General features: G+C 35.5%; 1 protein-coding gene across 1 annotated transcript; it reads left to right on the top strand.

Moving 5' to 3' along the window:
* Positions 1-14,723: 14,723 nt before the first annotated feature.
* LOC110451519 lies at positions 14,724-20,857 on the top strand. The gene is made up of 5 exons (XM_021499587.1): positions 14,724-14,927; positions 16,271-16,306; positions 17,407-17,553; positions 18,246-18,400; positions 19,169-20,857. The coding sequence occupies exons 1-5, from the start codon at positions 14,840-14,842 to the stop codon at positions 19,283-19,285; spliced, it is 543 nt and encodes a 180-aa protein (XP_021355262.1). The 5' UTR covers positions 14,724-14,839; the 3' UTR covers positions 19,286-20,857.
* Positions 20,858-23,436: the final 2,579 nt, after the last annotated feature.

Here is a 23,436-nt window from a genome sequence, read left to right as displayed (position 1 = left end):
ACAAATGATATGTGATAATTCCAGTGATATTTATTTTTTATTATATTTTCAAAATTTTATGACATAAACATATTCCGTCTTTGCGTATTGCAGAGTTATCTTCTCTTGGGAGCAGGTATTGATTGTTACGTCACTTATTTGTGAGAGTAACGTCATCAATTTTTGAGAAAACGACGCAATTTTCTCGCACAAACCAATGACGTAACAATCAATACCTGCTCCCAATAGGGTATAATCTATTTAACAAAAACATTTTCCTTNCCCCCCCCCCCCCCCCCCCCCCCATGTATTTTATTTATAACATTATTCTGTATGAGTTCTACCCCTTGAGTAACAAAGTTACAATGAAAAAATAGANCTTATTTTTGTTTCTGTTGCAATCAGTTTACATTTATTATTTCCCCATATTTTCTCCCAATTAAATGTTTTTTGAAGTTCATCTTCCCACTTTATTTCTGATTTAGGTCTTGTTTTTGGGAGTAATGTATTTTGTAGCATGGTAATTTTTAAGTCTTTATTTTTCATAATTTTTGTTCCTTTACATAATGGCAAAATTATTTCAAATTTATTATTTATGAAGAGGTCTTCTGACTTAGGATTATCTATTTGATTATTTTCAGTAGGATCTTTTAATATTCTGAGAAAATTTAGAGGTATAGCTTTCCTAATTTTAGAGATTTCTGATATCCAATTCTGTTTATTGATAAGTTTTGCAAATATAATATCATTCCCTTTAAATTCCTTCTTTTCATCATCCCAAATATCTGCTATTTTTGTGATACCACTTAATGAGAAAGACTGTATAAATAAGGCTTTGTAGTTAGGTGTTCCCAAATAAATCTTGGTTTAGAATTTCTTTATTGTTAAGTGGTGCGTAGACTCCTTTAAGTTTTGCCCATGCTTTCTATCTTCATAAAAAGTTGGTAGTATTCCTTTCAAGTGCACAAAAACATTTTTGACATATACTTGATGTCTAGTTTAGTAAGATAGTATCTACCTATAGAGTTCCAGATCTTATTTTTAGAGTGGATTATCTTAGATATAGTTATGATTTGTTTACTTTATTCATATGTTTCAAGATCTACCATTTCCATACCTCCTTTTTTATTTTACTACAACACATTTTTCTTTCCAGTTGATTTACCTTTCCATCCCAAATTATCTTGTTAATTTCTTTTGGATATTTACATGGTATGCCCCTCGCTTCTATTTCATATCCTATAATAGGATTTAATTCCTGTGATTTGATAATGTAACTGGTGCTCTTTTTTCTCTATGCAATGTCATTAAACGTATTAATAAGGCTTTTTTCAGCCCTGAAGATTCCGGGAAAGAATATGCCTATGCCTTAAGCAATACTGGCTGAAAGAATTCCTGTTATATCCATTGTGTCATTGTTTACAGGTCGGATACAGAGGAGGAATATAGGGATTGCCGTCTTTTTGTTTTTGTGTTTTACGTCCTTTTAACATGTATAGTCATTTAAAGGCGTGCCAGGTTTAGATGGTGGAGGAAAGCCCGAGTTCCCAGGGAAAAAACACCGACCAATGTCCAGTACCTGGCGACTGCCCCGCGTATGTCACAGTTTATACGTTTAAAACAGAGACACAAATATAACATCAGATATCTATATCGAGCAAGTGAAAGGGACGAGGGCATATCGATATTATAGGTGCACAGTCAATAGTTTCACATTTTAATAGCAAACAACATATTTAAAAGTCCTATCGCAAATTTCACTTGGCAAACAGAATCAATATCACATGATTATTTGTAAATTAGTGACATATGGCCACCCGTGTAAGAGGGTATGTACACGTACATTAATAGAGTCGTCCTAAAATTGAAGGTGTTTCTGGACCTTTAACATGCATCTTCCGATCCAATATTATTACTTTCCGTTGTGTGGAATTTCGTTTTCCAAAATCTGTAAACAGGTAGCTGACGTTATAATAAAGAAATGCACGTTTATGTCTTATTATATTATCGTGTTTAGTCTGCACTAAACCCAACAGCAGACACAGGTTATACTCTGCTATGTTTTTTGTCGATAAAATAACAAACACTTAAATTGTCAAAAATGAACATTTATTCTAAATGCCAGAAATCGAATATATGTATACATCTTTGTGTTGATTTTTATAATAAGGTGTACAAAGAACCAAAAAAGATGGGGCTTGCTTCAAAATAAACGCCACAAACTTGAACTGAAATATTACCATATTTCTGTTCAAGTGCCCCACTCCAAGATTAACATGTTTGATTAAAAAAAAGCCTTTCCTTTGACTGTAGTAAATCAGATGTGTTGAAAGAAAATCTGTACGTTGTGCGTGCACATAAGCCTCGTGAAAATGGTCGTTGCGTAACTGATTTACTGGTGCAGTAAGGTTTTTGTCCTGAGCACGATCCTAACATTTTGCCAGTCATTGAGTCTAGTGCCAGAATGCTATCCATCATGCTTACACGGAATCAGCAGATAGTTGTTGTACATGTACACTCGCAGGTTAATGACCGCCATATTCCTTCAGGGTGGTATAACTGACATTTTGACTTTCCTTATTTCCTCGAGAATAGGGCAGATCACGCTGGACTAAAACCTACATCAAATGACATGTTGTGGTCATCAAACATATTGATGAGATGATGATCCATGGGTTCTTTTCATCCCGTTTTAATTATACAGGTAACCAGTTTCTCGAAACTGTATTCACTTAAGCTTTAGCGTGGAATCTGAATATGTGTTGACAGCTTTACAGCTTATCTAACGCTTCCAGAATGAGACGGACGCTATTGAAAAGTAAATCTACCTCATTGAAATGTTTGCGATGAGTCTTGGTTAATATGATTGTTTGCGTTGTAAAAAAAGCTTTATTGGCTTTTCGCATTAAAATATATCACCATGGAGCATCGTACTGAATTACCTATTACTTGAACATAAATGTGTCTGTTAGTGTGTTCCGTGTCGTCATTGCCTTTGCAGAAACAAGCAGATAGCTTATGTATCGTATTGAATGATACGCAGACTTCAGCGATCAGTGTTTGTTCTGTTTAAGCAAAGCATTGACAGATTGTGGAGGGATATGACCATACGTTTGAATTTGGTTCACCCTATTTCAAGGCGAACGCATTTGTTTCGTTGCCAATAAGACACTCACTCACCAACACCTTAAGAGTATGATTAAAAGTATTTCATCTAATAATACGTGCATCAAAACACTGTTTATTATGCCATCCTTGGTTCATAAAAATAAACATGACGGATGAAAAAGTTCTGATTCCCAAGTCTACCAGGCATGTAATCTATGGTTTACGGGTCGTCACGCAGTTATAGAGCCTCCTCGGACACCATAGTACAATGTCTGTCTCTTCTCACATCAAGAACATCCCAACACAGTGCAATCGGTGACCAGTTTTATTTTAGAATCAACTTAAAAGTTTAGTTGCGTCTCTTTTCATAATCTATTGCATCGTTTTGGCCACAGACATAGGCAAAGTCATTATTTGAACAACTTTGGTAACTCTTTATCCAAGTTCGCTAAATGTTGACCATATCCTTTAACAATGAGACCTTAATAACAAGATCAACATAAATGATTTGAAAACAGGTCGCCGCCATTGACAGAATTTCTATTGAGGCTAAAACAGCTGTGGAGTCACTTATCAATTACACAATTGTATAACACTTTCAGAATGAGCACGACCTATGTCGCTGATAACAAAGAGATCAATACATGTATATTTGTATATCTAGTAGCTCAAGTGAAGGAGTTCGTATTTCATTGTTTGGGTTAATTGATGAGGTATATTACAGAATCAATTATCAGGACTTGATCAGATCAATATTGATGTCATCTGTCAGGAGCACGTTTTCTGTGAGAACAAAGACGTGTTCTAGGTTAATGAACAAGAGACAGCTAGATGATGACTACGTCATCTACTGGGGACGAGACAAGGTGAACTATTGCACACTAGTATGATGACAATATTTATAGTTAATGAGCGTTGCATAATTGTAAATTTCGTAATACTACCAATCTGCTCTCCTTTTCTAAAGTAAGAATGTACTTTGTAATCTAATAACGTTTCTTTTATCACGTATTAATAAAAACAATCACACATAACCTCCCCCCCCCCCCCCCCCCAAAAAAAACCAACAACACTGCTTCATATCGCAATTTGATATAAACCTATGTTACAATAACATATCCAATGCCAGGGTTGGTATATCATACGTTTACTCTCGTATGTGAACATTTAAAATCCTCTCCCGAAAATTGATACCGTAGGTCCTAATTACCTGGTTTTGTACTCTAGACGTAGCTTCGTATCATATCAAATAACTACAAAAAACAAATATTACAACACTACGTACTTCATAATCCCTCGTTACTTAGATTTGATTTACATTGCGGGTGTCGTCGATGAAGCAGACTTTGCTTACCCTTACGCAATTACAATATTTACAGGGGCAATTTAAAACGAACAAGTAAAATGAGACCAGGCCTTTCGGAAGGGTAAGCGTCTTTTTATCCGTTGACGATTCAGGCAATACCAATATTAGTCAAATCCAAATAAGATCACGTCATAGAATTGAGGCCGGAGTAGTTACAAACCACAAAGCTCACTTCGAGGAGCATAATCTAAATCAATGATCAATATTAGTCTTGCCTGTTGGATTATAGTATGTTTTCAACGTTTGCAAACTTTTTGAATTTGCTGAGTTTTAATGTCTGCACTGTGCTGAACATGTTCGTCATGCAGATACTTGTAATCTGTTAATAGTTGGTGATCATTTGTAAATAGGTGTTCACCAAGTACTTTTGCCTACGGCATCCAAATTACGAGCTGTTCTAGGAAAACCTCAAGCACTCTTATATGCTTTTAAACTAACAACATCAATTTATTTAAGTTACTAAAATAATTCCCCGAATTGTGTTAATCGGACAATGAATTTTGAAATAACATTCGCCGTACATTTTCCTCTCTGTTGATTTTGTTTTTTTTTGTTCTGTGAAGACGTATCGACCGTAAAAGAACAACGGTTGGATATTTCGATAACACCTGAACATAGAGATACTGTAATACATGTTATATACATACCAGACCTCACATGTATACACCATTGATTGTGCAGAAGTCCTGTTAATATTGGAAACGGATTATGTTGTTATAATGTTCCGTATTAATAGGAGATGTCTACAAACTTAATCAAGGCGAAAGAAAGGTAATTTTGTTACAGACTAAAACTGTTTTTACCGGACAGACTTTCATCACGAGGAAATTCACATGGATCAACCGATCGGCTAGATGTGATTGTAAACTAGTCAAATAAAGCTATGTTAGTCTAGGTCATAGATTGATATATAAAACCATTTCTGAAAACATCATTTGATCATGTTCATAACCCCAAATTAACGACAAACTCGCGATTCGGATCTATACCGATAATGGCCAAATATCGCTGTTATAGCCACATGGCCATATGTCCGGATGGTTTGGGGTTAATATTGTCAACACAGACGCCCCTAAACACTCCCTAGTTAAACACAGCGCGCAGTAAATCTTCAATAATACTCTACTGGAGAGCAAGGAAAATCGAGGAGACGACCAGTTAATTCATAAGTTAACAATGTTCACCGCAATTAATGTTTCACATTTCATTTAACACACAGAACAATTAACAAAGTGCAACAGTTAATCAATATTACCCAATGTGTAAATACACTTTAAAGTACGTGGATTAGTTGAAATTGTGTGTACTTAAGGGTGGGTCGGACCCCTCGACCCTCAACAGTGGGACCAAGCACATTGTCACTGCAGACTTTAACTGTAATGAGTTAGGATGCAGAATACAGTAAATTTCACAGAGGTACATACACATGTACTTGTTTTATACGGCTCTACAGTTAGTGAACAGTGTGTGTGAGACGGACAATCAGTTTGGTTAATGAATGATAGAAGTAAAATGTGAGCAGGTTTCTTAAGTACATCACCGCTATATTTAAACGTTCTACGTAAAACCACATACAGACAGATGTACACCGATACAGTCAATCTATCGCAATCCAAGTGAGTATCGATTCGAATGTATACTGAAGTACACAATCACAAAACTAGAGCGCCAAATATTAACATTACATTTATTGTCAAAGATAAACAAGAACCACCATTGTGCTAAACATTGTTACTAGTCTGGAGTAATGACAATACTGTTCCAAAAATAGCATTCTTCAAAATGCCTTTGAAAGTAAAACTTTTATCAATCATTTGTAATTTTGTTATTCCAACGATCAAATAAAACTAGTATTTAAGGTTGTATAAACATCTCACATATATGATCCATCCATTAGATTACCGACTGATATGAATACGTCAAAAAATAACATAGCACCGATTGGATTGATATGTAGCTCTCCATCACTGACTGTCGCTGGGTCCGTGTCATTTGCTTTGTAGCGCGTCGCCATTAGGTTGCCATTAGTAAGTGGACCCTCTGGCATGGTTCTGGGGCAATCTCCAGCTTTCAAACACAACCGTTATTGCGAATAAGATACATCAACGTTTCAAGTATCGTTTTTATTTGTATCCGAGGGCCAATATTTGGAATATAAACATAGCATCACATATTATTTCACCAAGTTTTCCTAGCTCCTCATCATGAAACGTGCAACCTTATCTCAGAATCTATGATGGGGTTTGTTTGTAATGTAATAACTGATTGAAAGAGCTTTTTTACATGATAAAATAGATAACGTACTGCCGTAGAAACACACTGATTGTTTGTCCTTGGAGAGCGGTAACGCCTTGTCGTGAGCATTTAGGTAGGCGGAACAGATCATATAGAGGATAGTTGTGCTAGTAACTAAGGTGGAAATGTTCGTGGAACTAGTAAATCCGCGTCGTGATCATTTAGGTAGGCGGTACCGATCACATAGAGGGTAGTTGTGCTAGTAAGTAAGGTGGAAATGTTCGTGGAACTGGTAAATCCGCGTCGTGATCATTTAGGTAGGCGGTACCGATCACATAGAGGGTAGTTGCGCTGGTAAGTAAGGTGGAAATATTCGCGGAACTGGTACCGCCATATCGTGATCATTTAGGTAGGCGTTACCGATCACATAGAGGATAGTTGTGCTAGTAAGTAAGGTGGAAATGTTCGTGGAACTGGTAAATCCGCGTCGTGATCATTTAGGTAGGCGGTACCGATCACATAGAGGGTAGTTGTGCTAGTAAGTAAGGTGGAAATATTCGCGGAAATGGTACCGCCTTATCGTGATCATTTAGGTAGGCGGTACCGACCACATAGAGGGTAGTTGTGCTAGTAAGTAAGTTGGAAATGTTCGTGAAACTGGTAAATCCGCGTCGTTATCGTAATACATGAATGTCGAGTAGTTTCATAGCTAATATATGGTGGTGTTTGTAGGAGTCTTTCGTTCATTTTCGTGTAAATGTTTTTGTTGTTGTGATATAACGGTATAGATTTGGAGGCTGTTATGTTATTCTTCACAGAAGGATACCTGGGTATTGTTACACCTGTGAAGATTAAGATCCATAAGAGTTATATCTATTATTAACAATGCTATTTGTGTTCAAGGCTCTATCTAATTTACAAATCACCGGGTTTAACTTTATTGAATATCCAAGTTGTAAACAGAATCTAAACCATCATGAGAACTGTGATACAGGGATCCATTTGAGGTGTTATAAACAGGGTGCGTGTATACCGTTACGACGTCCGATCGTAGCAGTAACAGGAATATGCAATCATTGTTTATTAGATGAACTGCGCAAGCTCTTTCGAAAAAAAATCCCATAACAACATGTTCCTTTTAAAATCCTTAACACAAGAAAATGTTACACATTTGTGGCTTAATTAAAAATAAAATCAAAAATGATTTCCTATATTGTTAACTTGATAAATACTGTACACTGTATAAATACTGTACACTGTATAAATACTGTACACTGTATAAATAATACTGCATTTGATTTACGACCTGTCAAACACTGAAACCCCCATTGGCACCTTCATTTCAGTCAAAACATTCCGAACCACTAAAACCCCTCACTAAACAAATAAAATTCCTCGCTAGTCCCTCCATTCACAATTACCAAAACACTAAAACCCTAGCTTACGTAACAGCCTTCACAACCACAGAAACACCTGCTCTCTCCTAGGGTCACGATCTTCAAAAACACTGGTTCCTTTGCTCTTTCTGTCTCGACCTACCAAAACAATTAACCCACTGCTCGCATCTTCCAAATGACCTACTGTATCACATCTCTGAAATTCACTGCTAAGACCTTTAGTCACGATCTCCCAACACAATGACACCCACTGCTGGAACCTTTAGTCGCAATCTCCCAAAACAATGACACCCACTGCTGGTACCTTTAGTCACGATCTAACAACACAATGACACCCACTGCTGGTACCTTTAGTCATGATCTCCCAACACAATGACACCCACTGCTGGAACCTTTAGTCGCAATCTCCCAACACAATGACACCCACTGCTGGTACCTTAAGTCACAACCTACCAACACAATGAAACCCACTGCTGGTACCTTTAGTCACTATCTACCAACACAATGACACCCACTGCTGGTACCTTGAGTCACGATCTACCAACACAATGACACCCACTGCTGGTACCTTAAGTCACAATCTACCAACACAATGAAACCCACTGCTGGTACCTTTAGTCACGATCTACCAACACAATGACAGCCACTGCTGGGACCTTTAGTCAAGATCTACCAACACAATGACACCCACTGCTGGTACCTTTGTCACGATCTACCAACACAATGACACCCACTGCTGGGACCTTTAGTCATGATCTACCAACACAATGACACCCACTGCTGGTACCTTTAGTCATGATCTACCAACACAATGAAACCCACTGCTGGTACCTTTAGTCATGATCTACCAACACAATGAAACCCACTGCTGGTACCTTTAGTCATGATCTACCAACACAATTTCACCCACTGCTGGTACCTTTAGTCACAATCTACCAAAACAATGAAACCCACTGCTGGGACCTTTAGTCACAATCTACCAAAATAATGAAACCCACTGCTGGCACCTTTAGTCACGATCTACCAACACAATGAAACCCACTGCTGGTACCTTTAGTCACCATCTACCAACACAATGAAACCCACTGCTGGCACCTTTAGTCACGATCTACCAACACAATGAAACCCACTGCTGGGACCTTTAGTCATGATCTACCAACACAATGACACCCACTGCTGGTACCTTTAGTCACAATCTACCAATGACACCCAAAGCTCTCAACTTCAGTCACAAGTTATTGTGTCCTCAGTTTTCATGTCATGGCTGACATTTTAGATACGTTTTATTAGCGCATAGAAATGAGAAAATTAAAGTTTCGTTTCCATTCTACTTCTGTAAACAGAATCTTCAAAGCAATTTACATAATCGAAAGAGTGCATCATGGTGTATGCCTGTTATTTGAAAAGATAAAATTGTCTGTATGGATTGATGTGTACCAACGCAGTGTAATAATTTCATATTATTTGCGTTTAAATTATGTCTCAGAAAGAAACAAATATCAGTTTGCAGGAATTCGATTTCACGACAGTAAGAGCTTAGTTTCTTACATAGCATCACTAATGACATCCTCGACATCCAGGGGTTACGCTCACTTTCGCCCTCTAGGGGTCTAGAGAGCGAAAGTTAGCGTAACCCCTGGATATCGAGGATGTCATTAGTAATGCTATGTAAGAAACTAAGTTCTTACTCTCGTGAAATGAGTATGTACTAATGATAACCAATAGGAACCAGAACTGATCATTTAAAAAAAAAAAAGTCCGAGTTTTTCTCCTGTCCCGCCTTGACAAAGACTTAAGGGTCAGTGTGGCATTTGCATTGCTTGTTCACATGCTTGTTCATTTTTGTATGTACATTTATATAGTGTTATTCACTATAGTAATGTGAATAACTGAGAAACAGCGTTGGACTTCCCAATAAGAAGTCAAGTTTTGCCAAGGTCGTGAGAGACGTGTGAATTGAACCAGAAGTGACAGATATTCGATATATTTGTCCGTTGAAAACAACTCAAAACAAAAGGTATTATTTTTCCAGCGGTAGTAGTATATTTCGACGTAAAGTGTACTGTTGTTTTAAGGAAGGTGTGCTAATGGTAAGATAGCCTTCTGTAAAGTACTTTAGTTGTTATAACATATACGTTCAAATTCTTACGTCAAACATTGTGTTATGATGTGTAAAATTCGGAATTTTGCGTTTACTATGCGTTTTATGTAAAGAAAATATGCTGTATTTCATTTGTCAGGCGTTCGCCTATACACAGTTGACCTTTTTCGGTGAATTATTTGTGAAGAACAAAATACACGACAGGGGCTAGGATGAAATATATTGAAGATGGAATCGTGAGAATGATTGAATTCATGGATGGAATATTATTACATTTTGTTAGGGCAGGATTTTCTCGAATGGTGTTGACATTCCCAGTTCTTTCTCAGGCCCAGATTGCTGTAGTGATACTTGTCGCAACGATAACGAATAGCATCACTATGGCAATTGTTTTTATGGAAATGTAAATCACATGGGGTACGCCCTTACTCTGTTCAGTACCGAATGTTATCGATGCTGCTTTTATTGTGAAGACTAATTAAAGCCAGATCAATCAGATTTCGTACGCAGCGTTGGAAAAGGTTTTCATGCAAACGATAGATCTGCTCTTATTATGAATAAACACAGACTTAACGAAAATGGACTACAATAACAAATTCCCGAATTATTTGATTCATTTTACATATAGACATGTACATGTGGAAACTAAGTAAATAAACGGGCTGAAAGCACAGCTAGACGATGAATTCAGAGTTAGATATATTTGTGCATGTACGCGAGCTGTATCGATATTCCAGTATGTTAAATCTAAAATAAAACGCTTGAAGTCTATGGGCCTATATCTCACTAGTTCTTTCATCCATCTTGGGTTTTTGTATGTGATGCTATCTGATTTGAATAGTGAGGTGACAAGATCACACACAGATATAAATAGTTATTCTTACGAATTGAGGAACAATCATTTACCAGAAGATGACATTGTTTAAACTATTCTTTTGAAATTACCCCCGCTCCCTTGATGATTGATGCCTGTCAGTGGTGTCATACCTACAGACACGGGTCCACGTCGTGAATTCATCGTCCAGAAAGGGTTGGGAGGTTTCATGCTGAATTAGGTAAAAAGGTGCGCGGGTTGTTCGAATAACTTGGGGTTTGCTGAAATCGACATCGTGACATGTCATCAAGCTGTCAGAACAATTAGGTAGCTTCCTCAATATCAGCAGTATCTTGTACGGACCTCGTTACGACAGTGACATCAGACGCGTGGAGGCAACAGTTAATTCCATTTGAAGTTCAGCTGACATGTCACCCTCGCCTTGACGGGATCTTTAACGAAGATGTAATTTGCAGTGTTCCGATGACCTCAGGTGAACTTAATAGCATCTCTAAAGTTACATAATGTGGGAAGACATATTACCACGATGGTATAGTACCGAATACATCAAGTTCGCGAGTGACGGTTTCATAGATGCTCTAGTTGACACTTATATTAAGATAATTGAATTCTAGAATTTCAAGTGTGGCTTTGTCATAACACTATTTAATGATCTGGTGGGCAACGCGGTCGATTTGATAATAAACAATAATTATTTGAACATAACACATAAATCTGTTTTGCAGTTACTTCTTCAAATTTAGAACGCTGCAGCGAGACCCTGAGATTAATGTGCTTGCATTAAATTTCTCCTGTTGTACATGGCCTAATAGACCTTGACGGATTCGGCACCGGAAAAATCCGTAGATTTTCATTATAAAAGCCATTGGCTATCAGCCGGCCGAAGAGGTACGCTTATATGATAAATGATATGTCTGTTTATGTAGCCTTTGACTTGTCATTATGTTATATCTTTTTGTAGTAAAGCGTTTGTAGATTTTGTCCTTGTATTTGTATTTTATACTGGTAATTCAATCGTTGTTCTTTTGTATGTATTTATTTATATGTGTTATACCTATGTAGTTTGTTGAAGGCAATATGTGATACGTCTATTTATCCAGAATGTTTTATGTAATCTGTAATTTACAACTGAACTGTAGTCATCAAAATTGGGCAATGGTGGAACCTGAGCGGGGTTTCGTTGTTAGGGTTCTCCCCCACCCTTGGAAAGCTCAGGGTCTGGGGCACTGTAACCACCTTTTTGGACTGTTCGTTTAAAATTAACAATGTCATAGATGGATTTGCATCCTTATCATGTTTTATTTATCGGTTGTTAAAGTCTATCATAGTCTTGTGTTGCCAATGTTTAACCATGTACCGACTTTTAAATAAAATGTACTTGGCTTGTAATTGTGTTATGCGTTTTGTAACAAAGTGTATGTAGATTTGGTCCTTGCAATTGTCTCTATGCTGTGTTCTTTAATAAAATGAGTGTAAAAGAACCAAACAACATCTGTATCAGCCTCAGTACCGATGTCAAATCAATTATATTTAACAGGAAACAAGTGAAACAGTATCCAGTTATACAGGTAGTCGGCCTTTTGTATTGATCGATGACCTTTCGTGGCAACTTGACTTGGCTTATTTTTTCTCATAAAGCACCATCCATAAACCCTGAGCCATGCTTGATAATGATACCCTAGTTCTTGACCCATCTCAGCAATATATTTTACAAAATGAATAGGAAATTGTTTACAAATGTTCCTACCACTAAGGGCTTACGTACAATTCCAGTAAAAACTCTGACTGTAGTAGCAGCTTGTCGATCGAGTGGGAAGAATTCTCAGGCAGCAGGAAGTCAAATACTGGAGAAGGTGGTGCAGTGTAAAATACTGAAGACGAAATCCAAACAACCTCGTCTTCTTACAAAAACGTCATCAACTCCGACAACCACTCGATCACGTGGTATCAGTCTATATGGATTAGATTTGAACCACGATAGTTGATGTTTTTAAACAAACGTTGCAATGAGATAATGGGATTTATTGAGATGTTTTTTCCCCTTGTACGTTCTTTCCGGTGTAATACATAAAATGATCAAACTTGCAGTAGAGCTTGACTAATTATCATTTATTTATTTATATTTATTTCTTTTTCTTTTTTTTAACTTTAATGTATGTAGTATGTTTAGAAGTTTGGAGTCATGTCGTTTATAAGTGACTTAATAAAGCAAATACGTCCTGTAGACCACTGTTGCGTTCAGAAACATTCTAGAAAAGGCGTAAATTCAATGTACAACTCGTACTTTATCCTTGTTACTTGGGCATTGTTTTCTCGTTGCTATTAGTTTATGAAAAATCAGCTATATATGAATTAGTAGCTACTTCTGGAAACCACGATAAAGATGAAAGTGATGCGTTGTGTACCGCCAAGCGAAGTGAGGCTTCATTTTACCAGTTTGGAATATTAGCTCGGAGTGGAGATGGGAACTTGAAATCTATGTGTTTCTGAAGATGTGAAAAAATGTTCTAAGTTACATTTTAGTAGTTCAATCTCTCGTTTGGGGCAAAGTAAATGTTGTTTCTGAGGATGGGACACTTTTTTCCCCCTGATGTTTCCCTAAAAAGAAATTGGTGCCTGTGTCACAAAAAAATAAGGGCGTCCGGACTCCATGGAAATCCCAATCCATGCACCGGATCGAGAGGCTATGTGATCTCTCTTTATCTATCATTGTCTGACCCTGTCCTGGAATGCAGAGTGAAGCAGGTTTTATATGTTGTTGGAGACCTGTATACTTCTGATGGTAGTCCCATCAATTTTCATGACAGATTGCAGAGTAGTCAAGTTATTCAAAACTTTTAATAGCGAACGTTCTTGCGTGAGCTTCATGTGTAACACTAGACTGGCCCCCGTCTCTAGAATATTGAATTATTAAAAAAAAAAAAACTTATAATTTTGATCAATTCGATGTCTCCTAAGTTCCAAACTAGGGGGAGATAAGCTAGTAGTAAAATGGCGTTGAGAAATTCTTCATAAAAACTTAGGGGCTGGTAGCCAGTCTAAGGTAACACGTACACGTAAAAGAAACCGGTAGAGTGTCCGTCTAAAGTTCGGAGGGTCCCGGGTTCAAACCCCGGTCTGGCCGTGCATTTTTCCTCTCCTGTTACATTTGTATACATAATTAAATCGGCTTACGTCCCCGTTTAAGTTAATAATATGAAATAGGTGCTACCTAGGGTAACCACCTGATAATAGGTTAAGAGTAAGTGTTAATATTTAAAAAAACAGAGGTTCAATTTTGTATTGAAAGCCGCTGCTACATTATATAATTCAATGGAAAAGACATATACAGGTATCCCTTTGCAATGTAGTATGGACCATACTTTAATTCGTATCATAATGACTACACGTGTTACGGTAACTTGCTATCTTAGTCCGTGCTTAAACATAATATAAACCTCAAAACTTGAATTTAATCGAAATGATATGCATTAGGATCCTTTTAGGATAATCATTACCAAAAAAACTCAACATAAGGTTAAAAAAAATGAAAAATATTAGCGAATCAGGTTTGAGCAATAGGAAAGTATTGTATTATCATGATTATACCCCTTAGGTTATTCATTACCCGAATCTAAGCTGTACGTTTTGTATTTCCCGCCAATATTAGACAAAACATCTTTCTGACTCGGACGCCGAAAATGACAATTTGTATAACAACACTTCCGGTAACTTGACGCTACGTGTCTCTCCTGGACTGGTTACAGTAGCTAGCATTGCCTTGTGTTAAAAGTATTTCTTCATCACCACAGATTACAAGCAGATAAGTCAGCGTTAGCATGGAGAATATGTACAAGATTCTGGTGATATTCGTAGCTGTATGCTTTGCAAAGGCACACGATCCGTTGCCTGAGGATTTATCTGAAGGTACGGTACTGTATGATCAGCTGATCATGGAAAAATGTAAACAACCGCTACGCATGTACTACACTTCATTGTCGAAAGCACCTAATGGATATCATTGTCAAAATGTATTTTCTCTTATTTTATTTCTCTTTTCTAGATGTCATCACTTTATATAATAAACAGATAATATAAAGCAACGATAAAATACAGATACAGTGTATGGGCACGTCTGCCTATCTTTTTTGATTCCATATAATTACATGTAACTTAGTTCAATTACATTCGACAGAATGGTTGCAGGTCAGAATTAACTAAATACTCAAATGCTGACATTCAGCTTTAAAGCTAAACTTACACTACGTTTTCACATATTTCTTAATTCGAATATTAAAATGCCAGACCTCGGCGGTGATGGGGATTATGATTTACACTGATATGTTTGTACACACTATTGGCATTCTGAAAATTTATTTGTGAGAGCAAATTCACACTCCCTTTATGGTAACGGTTTGTTTCGCTCTTATCATTATTTTAATTTATACGCTAATATAATAATAAGTATTTAAATATATCAACTAAACTTATTGATAACTTTCTACATTGGTGAAAAATATGCAACTGTGTGTCAGTGCGCTTAAACACATCACAAACATTTCTTTTTATAAAATTGATTTTAACTGAAAACTAAGAAGTTTTGTGACTTAAAACTACTAAAATTTAAAGAAAATACCAAACAATGTTTTGCCCTAAATATTTTGTTTTATGGCGAAACAACCTAGCGCGAAACAAGGATTTGGGGCGAAACAACCCCCTTTATGCTCTTACCTCTGGTAGGGCCTTAGACTTTCATATGAGACGTTATCTGCCTTGAAATACTTGGGAAACTTCAAAACCAAATTCACATGATGTGTGTGCATATATATATGGGTACACAACATGTGCCACATGCAAAGACACACAAACCTATATTATGATATACTTTTAATACTACCACAGTTGTATGCTAATAGGCAAAGTATAAACACATCCTATATATGTGTTTGTGTGGTGAGACACGGTGCATGGCACTGGTACTTAGTTTCTGACTGGTGTATTTATCATAGTATTCAACAAAAAGTGAAAAAATGTATAAATTTAACGACAAGAAAATCAATGGAAGCGCATATATTTGATAATATAGGTCTGTATACTTATAAGGCTATATATGGTAAATGTGAAAATGTGAAAAACATGACAAAAAAATGATGTCTCTGAGTATAATTTTTGTATCTTACTAAACTGTCTTGTCTGTGTGTTTTTTTAAACTCTGCATTACTTAATGCATATATACACATTATGTCTATTATATTTTCTTTCTCTTTCAGAAATGTACTGTGCTGGTTGCAAAGCCACTGTAAAAGGTAAATTGAAAATGGTCAAACATTAAAAATGGTCTTTACAATGACCACATCACCAAACATGTAACACCCCTATAGTGTGTCAGGCTTCAAGTTCTGACATGTATTATTTGTAGCCAACATAGAAAATAATCGGTATTATAGAACTATTATAGCTCTCCTGATCTTACCTTTAACTTACTGTATACATTACAAATAAATAGTTACTTGTTGTCCAGTATAAAACAGTTTCATGTATTATTGTAATTATAAGATCACATTCAGGTTGGTTGTGACCAGACTGGGATTGAATGAGTTTTATACAGATTTAACTATAAGGCCAGACAAAAAAAAAAATGTGTTTCCTGTAACATGAAGGTAGGTAGATACCAAATTTTATTTTAACAAATGATTATATATGGTTTATATTAGAGAGTGCAGGGGGGGACCCAAGAATTAATTTTGGGTGTTGCCCAAAATTTTAAACTCAGAAAAAGATAGATTTTTGCCCTTATATAGAACTTATAAATTAGAATTGTCATGTCAGTTCTACATGTATACTACTTTCTGACATCCAAACAATATTTAGAATTTCTCTTTTCTTCCCTTTTCTGAGATTGGGACATTTATAATTTCCCCCCACCAAAGATATGTTGTTGTGTTTCCTTGAAAAGAATTTTGATATGACGATTTTTGCAAAAGTTATTGCCCTTTGTTCATTTCAGTATTTGATTTTTTTATCCGGAGATTTTCTCCTACATTTTTATCAGTAAACCACTCTTTGAATGATGCAGATCTTATTTCAATGTAAGAAAGTATATAGCACTATATGGCATTCGACGGGCGTATATTGTTCCGCCCCGCGGTACTCTTGTTATCACTGGTATCATCTGAGCTGTTTATAAAACAAATTGTCATCCAAATCAAATGATTCTGACTTTCTGATACAGTAGTAAGTTCTTGAAATATTGTTAGGAAATAATTTGATGAGTTTGATAATGTCTAAGTAAAATGTAACATTATAGTGCAGTATTGAAATTGTAGGTTTAGTCTCTGTGTAAAAAGATAGTCCACGAGGGCTCTGTAGAAGTCACTGTTTTATGTAATTTATCTGGTACTTACAGAACTAGGAAGGGCATTACAGTATCATACCTCAGAGAAAATGGAGAAGAGAGTTAGTGACTTGCTGGGACAGGTGTGTGATGAGGAACGCTTTCTAAGTTACGAGTACAGCGTTAAAAAGCTTGTCAAAGCTTGTGAACACTTAGTGCGTAAGTACTTACAAGTTTGTACGAGACACTTTAGTTTCAGGCTATATTTCTCCTGTATAATATAAGAGTTGTCCAGAAGAACACTGCCACTGCTCCCTTCCAGGTGTTTGCTATCTACATATGTATGTGTTTACATTGTTCAGTTTGCCAAATATTTTTAAATAACTAGCTATGTCATTGAAAATAATTTTTCATAGTTGTACTTTATGTTGTTTTTTGTTGCATATTGCAGAATGAAATAAATAAAAAGTGTTCTTTTACAATAATTTCAAACATGTACACATTGTACAATATCAGGGAATAATAAATAGAGTAGTCAATTAAAAAAATTTAGGGTATTAAATTATAATTATAAATAAATAGTAATGTAATCAAGTAATCTATTATTGTCAATTGTTTTATTATCTGTGTTATTATATTATGTTCATGCATTGTAATAAAAAAATATTAATAATGTTTTTTTTATTTAAAAAGCAATTATAAAGCAATTACGATTAAAACATTTCTCATACATAAACATGTATGTACATAAAATATACAGATGTTAAAAATCTGTGATCCCAGGTGCAGACTAATAATTCATTTAAAGATACATGTGTACTATTAATGATACAAGGATTTTCTATTCTGAGTGTGCACAGCTGTGATGATATATTATTTAACTATGTTTTTCATAACTAAATCTTTTATAGAAAACCACCAGGATGACCTGGTACCACTGTTAAGGGATTACTATAGTAAAAAGAGTCGTAAGGGACATTCCTACCTGCATATCGCTCACATAGTTTGTAACAAGGAGACATTTGCCTGTGGAGGAGGAGAGGAAGAAGGGGAGGAGGATCCTAAAGTGAGTATTTAACGTCACACAAATCATTTGTCAGGGTGTCCTATCAGAGTTACGTTTTTATATATACATTTTTGTCAGGGTGTCCCAGCTATCAAAATTACTTTTCTACACTGTATATAGTTTGTACATGTATTCAAAGGAGTAAAATAACCGACAATGTTGGCAAAATAAACTGTAATTTGTTTCTTTGTCTAGAAAATATGTCCTTTGTAGGGCACAAACATAAGATCGTTACAGTTCATTACACCAAATACATGCAGTGGCAGATCCAGAGTTTTTTTTAAAAGTCATGTATTTCCACCATTTTCCTCAATTTTTCACCGCATGGAAACATCCCCCACCTGGAAATTTGGAAATACCCCCAGATAGGTCTCTGGCTCTGCCACTGACATGACAAAGAATGATATACATAGCTTCTATTCAACTATAACACTAGGAGGGTAGTACCACCATATTGTCTAAATTTTCCTCTCGTCTGCTTCTAGTTGATGGCTATTCATGTCAATGTGAATGGTTCACAGACGAAACAATTGATACTGAGTAATTTCATGTTTTCAGTCATATAATATAGATATAAAATATTAAATTAAAGTTTAAGTCACTCCGGACCCTAGAGGCGCCAAAGGGATAAAGGTTAATGGCCAAGTGACAAAATTCTTCGATAGAAAACAAAAAGCAGTTATACAGCATTACTATTTCTTCTACTGCAAGATTCTTACCTGTTGCTGAAGACCTACATGTATATGTATGTATTGCTATGTGTTACAGAAGGGAAAGGTTATCTACAATGATGACACTGATGACTTTGACATCCACTTTGGGGACAATGTGAAGATGGTGAAGCCTGTCCGGGAGTTTGATTCACCAAAGAGAGACGAACTTTAGAAGCTCTCATCAATATGCAATAATAATGTAGTTGTAGACTTGATGTTAAGTAACCATATAAAGCTCACATTTCATGTTGTATAGTGTATAGACTCAGTGTTCTCCCCAGAATGTTTTGAAAGAAGCATGGTATTTCTATATTTTTGTTAAAGCAGCACTCTATGTAAAATCAAAGCAGCATGGTAACTTTAGATTTACTATGAATATATAGCAGAGAAGATCTAGGATAGCAGCATGGCAAGAAATTATGGTAGCATGGTGCCATGTTGCAAAAACAGCCTGGGGAGAACACTGTATATAGCCTGCACAGGTGTACATCAGTCATGTATACTAAACAGTCAATGTCCCAGTTCACAAGTGATATTGCATAAAAAAATATTATGCAAAAAACAACTATTTACGTCACATAAATGCATAATGTTTTCTTTGGCATAATGTGGAGGAGAATGGTTCAAAGGGAGGCAACTAGCTATATATATATAGTAGACTTGTGTCGTTAATGTTGTACATATACAAATATATCTCCTTTACATATCAACGAGACAAAACCATTGAGTGCATATAGTTTTTATCTGTTTTACCTTGAACATACCATAGACATGCAAAGAAGAAATTTAGATCCCAATTGAAGGGAATTACTGCAACGAATTAAGTTTGAATGTCTTTTGAATGTTTCTACAGCACTAAAATAGATGTGAGGTATGCAGTAGTTGTTTTAAAAATAAAACAAACACATCATCTCTAGAAAAAAACGCTTTAACCCTTTAACCACTGTGGACCATGTGGAATCATCCCGATAAATGTATGGTAGAGTCTACTAAAGTAACCTCGGGGTGAAAGGGTTAAACATTATGAAGATTTATTACTGAGAATTTATAAAATTACTATGTGTTTATTTTTTTCTATTGTAATTTAATTTTATTACAAAATACTTGTACCTTTTTAATTGAACTATTTAATCTCACAGTCACCTTTCCTTCTCAAATTGATGAGAATTTGAAGTGCATTGATGTTGTATACAATGAACATTCCAGTTATACTTACTATTACGCAGCTTTTATCTGCCATTTTGTTACTATAGATAGGACCCTGTCTGAAATTTTAAAACGTCATAACAAATGAAATCCTGGTACTGTGTGCAATCTTTGTCTGGTAAATGTTGATAGTAGGAGAAAACGTTCTGTTGTAATACTCATTTTCATATAATCACAGTATGTGAATTTTGAAATTTAATCTTTGAGAATTTAATCAAATTCTTGTCATAATCAAAGTTTAAAATAATGTTTTGTTGATTTTTTATTCTTCAGCATCAAACAAAACAGAGTACATTGTATTTAAGAATGTATGTGATGTTTTGTGTGATTACAATAATGAGATCATTTTTATATTGATTAAATCTTTTTCTATTTTTATACTAATATATACCTTAATTGTGATACAATCTTTAATCTCTACAAGTTGTAGGTGAACATGCTGTTAAATCTACAGACAGATATCTGTACTATTGTGTGTTATCATGTGAGAATATTATAATTTTTTATTGTTTGCAATAAAATATGTTTGCACATATTATATTTTGACAACTTTTTTTTTCTTTCCTAACCTTGTTGATTTCTAATGTCTTTAAATATGAGCAATATTGAGCTTAGAAGACAAGTGTCACAATTGGATTGGAAGGCTTGTGAAAAACCATTGGTAAAGTTTGGATTGGAGCAAGGAAAGAGGACATTGGTAACGTTTATATTAGAATCATCAGGATACCAGTAGCCAACATCAAGCCCAGTACATGTACCATCTGGTATCACAAAGTGTCGACTCAATGTGATCGATGGTGTCAAGAACTCCCATTGTGTACATATTCTTACCTACATGTATGGAAAAGTTGTTCTATTATTCAATTTCTTCTCTGACTGTATTGTAACGCCAAGGTCATATCAGATACAAATTCGACATTTAGGGAGCATTGCTTTGCTTGCACTTCTCAGTTTGATAAAACGATTTTTTGTACAGATGTGTATAGGGACCTGCCAATCCTTATAAAGTATGCAAGCTAAGGCAGTTTAGGGATGAAAATATTGCTTATAAATAATTTTGACTTTTACAGACGTCGCCATTCTGTGAAAGTTTTGCCAATTTTTTTCTTTTTAGTGGAAATATACCTGCTAAAATACCGTCATTGAAAAGTCGTTTGTATTGTGTCGCCTACGACGGATGTCGGAAAGACATATAGGCGCTGCTTTTCCGACGGTGACGGTGGCGTCAACAATGTTAAGGTTTTGCCTTAGCTCTGTTTCTGACAAAGCTACACCAACTAAACCTGATCATAGATGTAGCATGGGTAGTGGAGCCTACTGCACTAAAAACGTTTCATTGATATCTGCATTTTTTTTGGCAAAAACCTCAAATTTCTGGACTTGGAAAAAAACTCAACGTTAAGGTTTTGCGTTTAGCTCTTACATATTAGACTGTTTCTGACAAAGTATAAATGCTAGAGCAACCAAACTTGGGTCATAGGTGTATCATGGGATGTATAGCTGAATGCATTACACTCTTTACTAGCATTCAACGATTTCTGTATTTTTTCGCTAAAAACCTCAAATTTCTGGACTTAGAAAAAAACACAACGTTAAGGTTTTGCGTTTAGCTCTTGCATATTAGGCTCTTTCTGACAAAGTATAAGAGCTAGACCAACCAAACCTGAATCATACATGTATCATGGGTAGTAGAGCCTACTACTTTAAAAACATTTCATGGATTACTGCACTTTTTAGGATAAAAACATGAAATTTATGGACTTTAAAAAAAATCAATGTTATGATTTTGCGTTTAGGTCCGCTTCCTTATGAACTATGTCAAATGCTTATTATATTGACAAAGAGGGACAGGCGACACATATAATTATGCGTAATTCTTGTTGCTATTGACGAGGTATGTCACAAAAGGCACAAGTTGGTTTTATATTTATATATATTTGAATTTCGTTTTTAAGTTCGGGTATACAGTATGAAGTCTACGAACTGGCATAGGAAAACATGCGTTTGGACAGAATTATAATTCAAATTTCTGCTACAATTATTGTACTCCGTATAAGGCATACAGGTATTCTCAAAGTGACTTGACAGTGGTTTTTGTATGAAAAAGTGTTATAATGCTTAATATTGTGAGGAAAGTTAATCTGTTATTTGTTATTTTGCCGAAATGAATAAAATAATTCAAAGGGGCTGAAATGTTATAAAATATAATATACTAAATAAAGTTATCAGGTAACGAAAGTTACATATTGTATAATATCTAATATTCTTTGTAGTTTCATTTGATTCTAAAAACATTGTAACGGGATTGTATAGACATAGGTAAGATATTTCTAACCAAAGTCAGCAAGGTTTTAGAAACGCTTACATAGACATGCCTTACACACTTTTCCATGTAAACAGTGTATCACATTATACGGATTTGTCATACAGTGTATAAAGGCGGAAATATACCTCTACTAAAGGAATGATGCGGTGATATAACTTCCAATTTAATCAAGGCACTGTTGTAGGAAAAACTTCAGTTATAAAATACAAAAGTGATGGTTACTATTATGACCACGGACTTCAATAATTCTGTGTTTGAACATAGCAGTTCAAAAATGTACCGTTTAAGTCAACCTATTTGATATTATTTTTACTTACTCCAGCAGAAACAACATGGATTGACATAAAATTATTAGAGTATAACGAAGCCAATATTAACAGCTGTGTTTGACAAAATAATGAAAAGTTTCATCCACCCAAATGTTCCGACTGTAGCTATTCTGTGTAATAGATTATACAACACCTGTAGAAATTAAACCATTTTCTCGAAAAATTCATTGCATTGTGGGAAAACCGTCTAGTGGATCAATTTAAAAAAAACATATTATGAAATCCTCATCTGTACTCAAAACAAAATGCATTGGTAGTTGTACTGTGGTGTTTAGATAGTTATATAAACTCGTAAGAGTTATCTCGCTTTGTTCAGTATGCTATTGATCTCTGTTGCTTAACTGTATACTTGTAATACATATTGCGCAAAACCAGAAACACTAACCAATTAATGGAAATATCACTCAGATTTCGAGTATAACCATTCAAAAAACAGAAAACGTTCGTAAGACACGTTAGAAA

This window comes from Mizuhopecten yessoensis, unplaced genomic scaffold (assembly GCF_002113885.1).
Source record: "Mizuhopecten yessoensis strain PY_sf001 unplaced genomic scaffold, ASM211388v2 scaffold6129, whole genome shotgun sequence".
NCBI lineage: Eukaryota > Metazoa > Mollusca > Bivalvia > Pectinida > Pectinidae > Mizuhopecten > Mizuhopecten yessoensis.
Note: the sequence above shows the minus strand (reverse complement) of the source record. Positions and strands in the feature narration are given on the sequence as shown.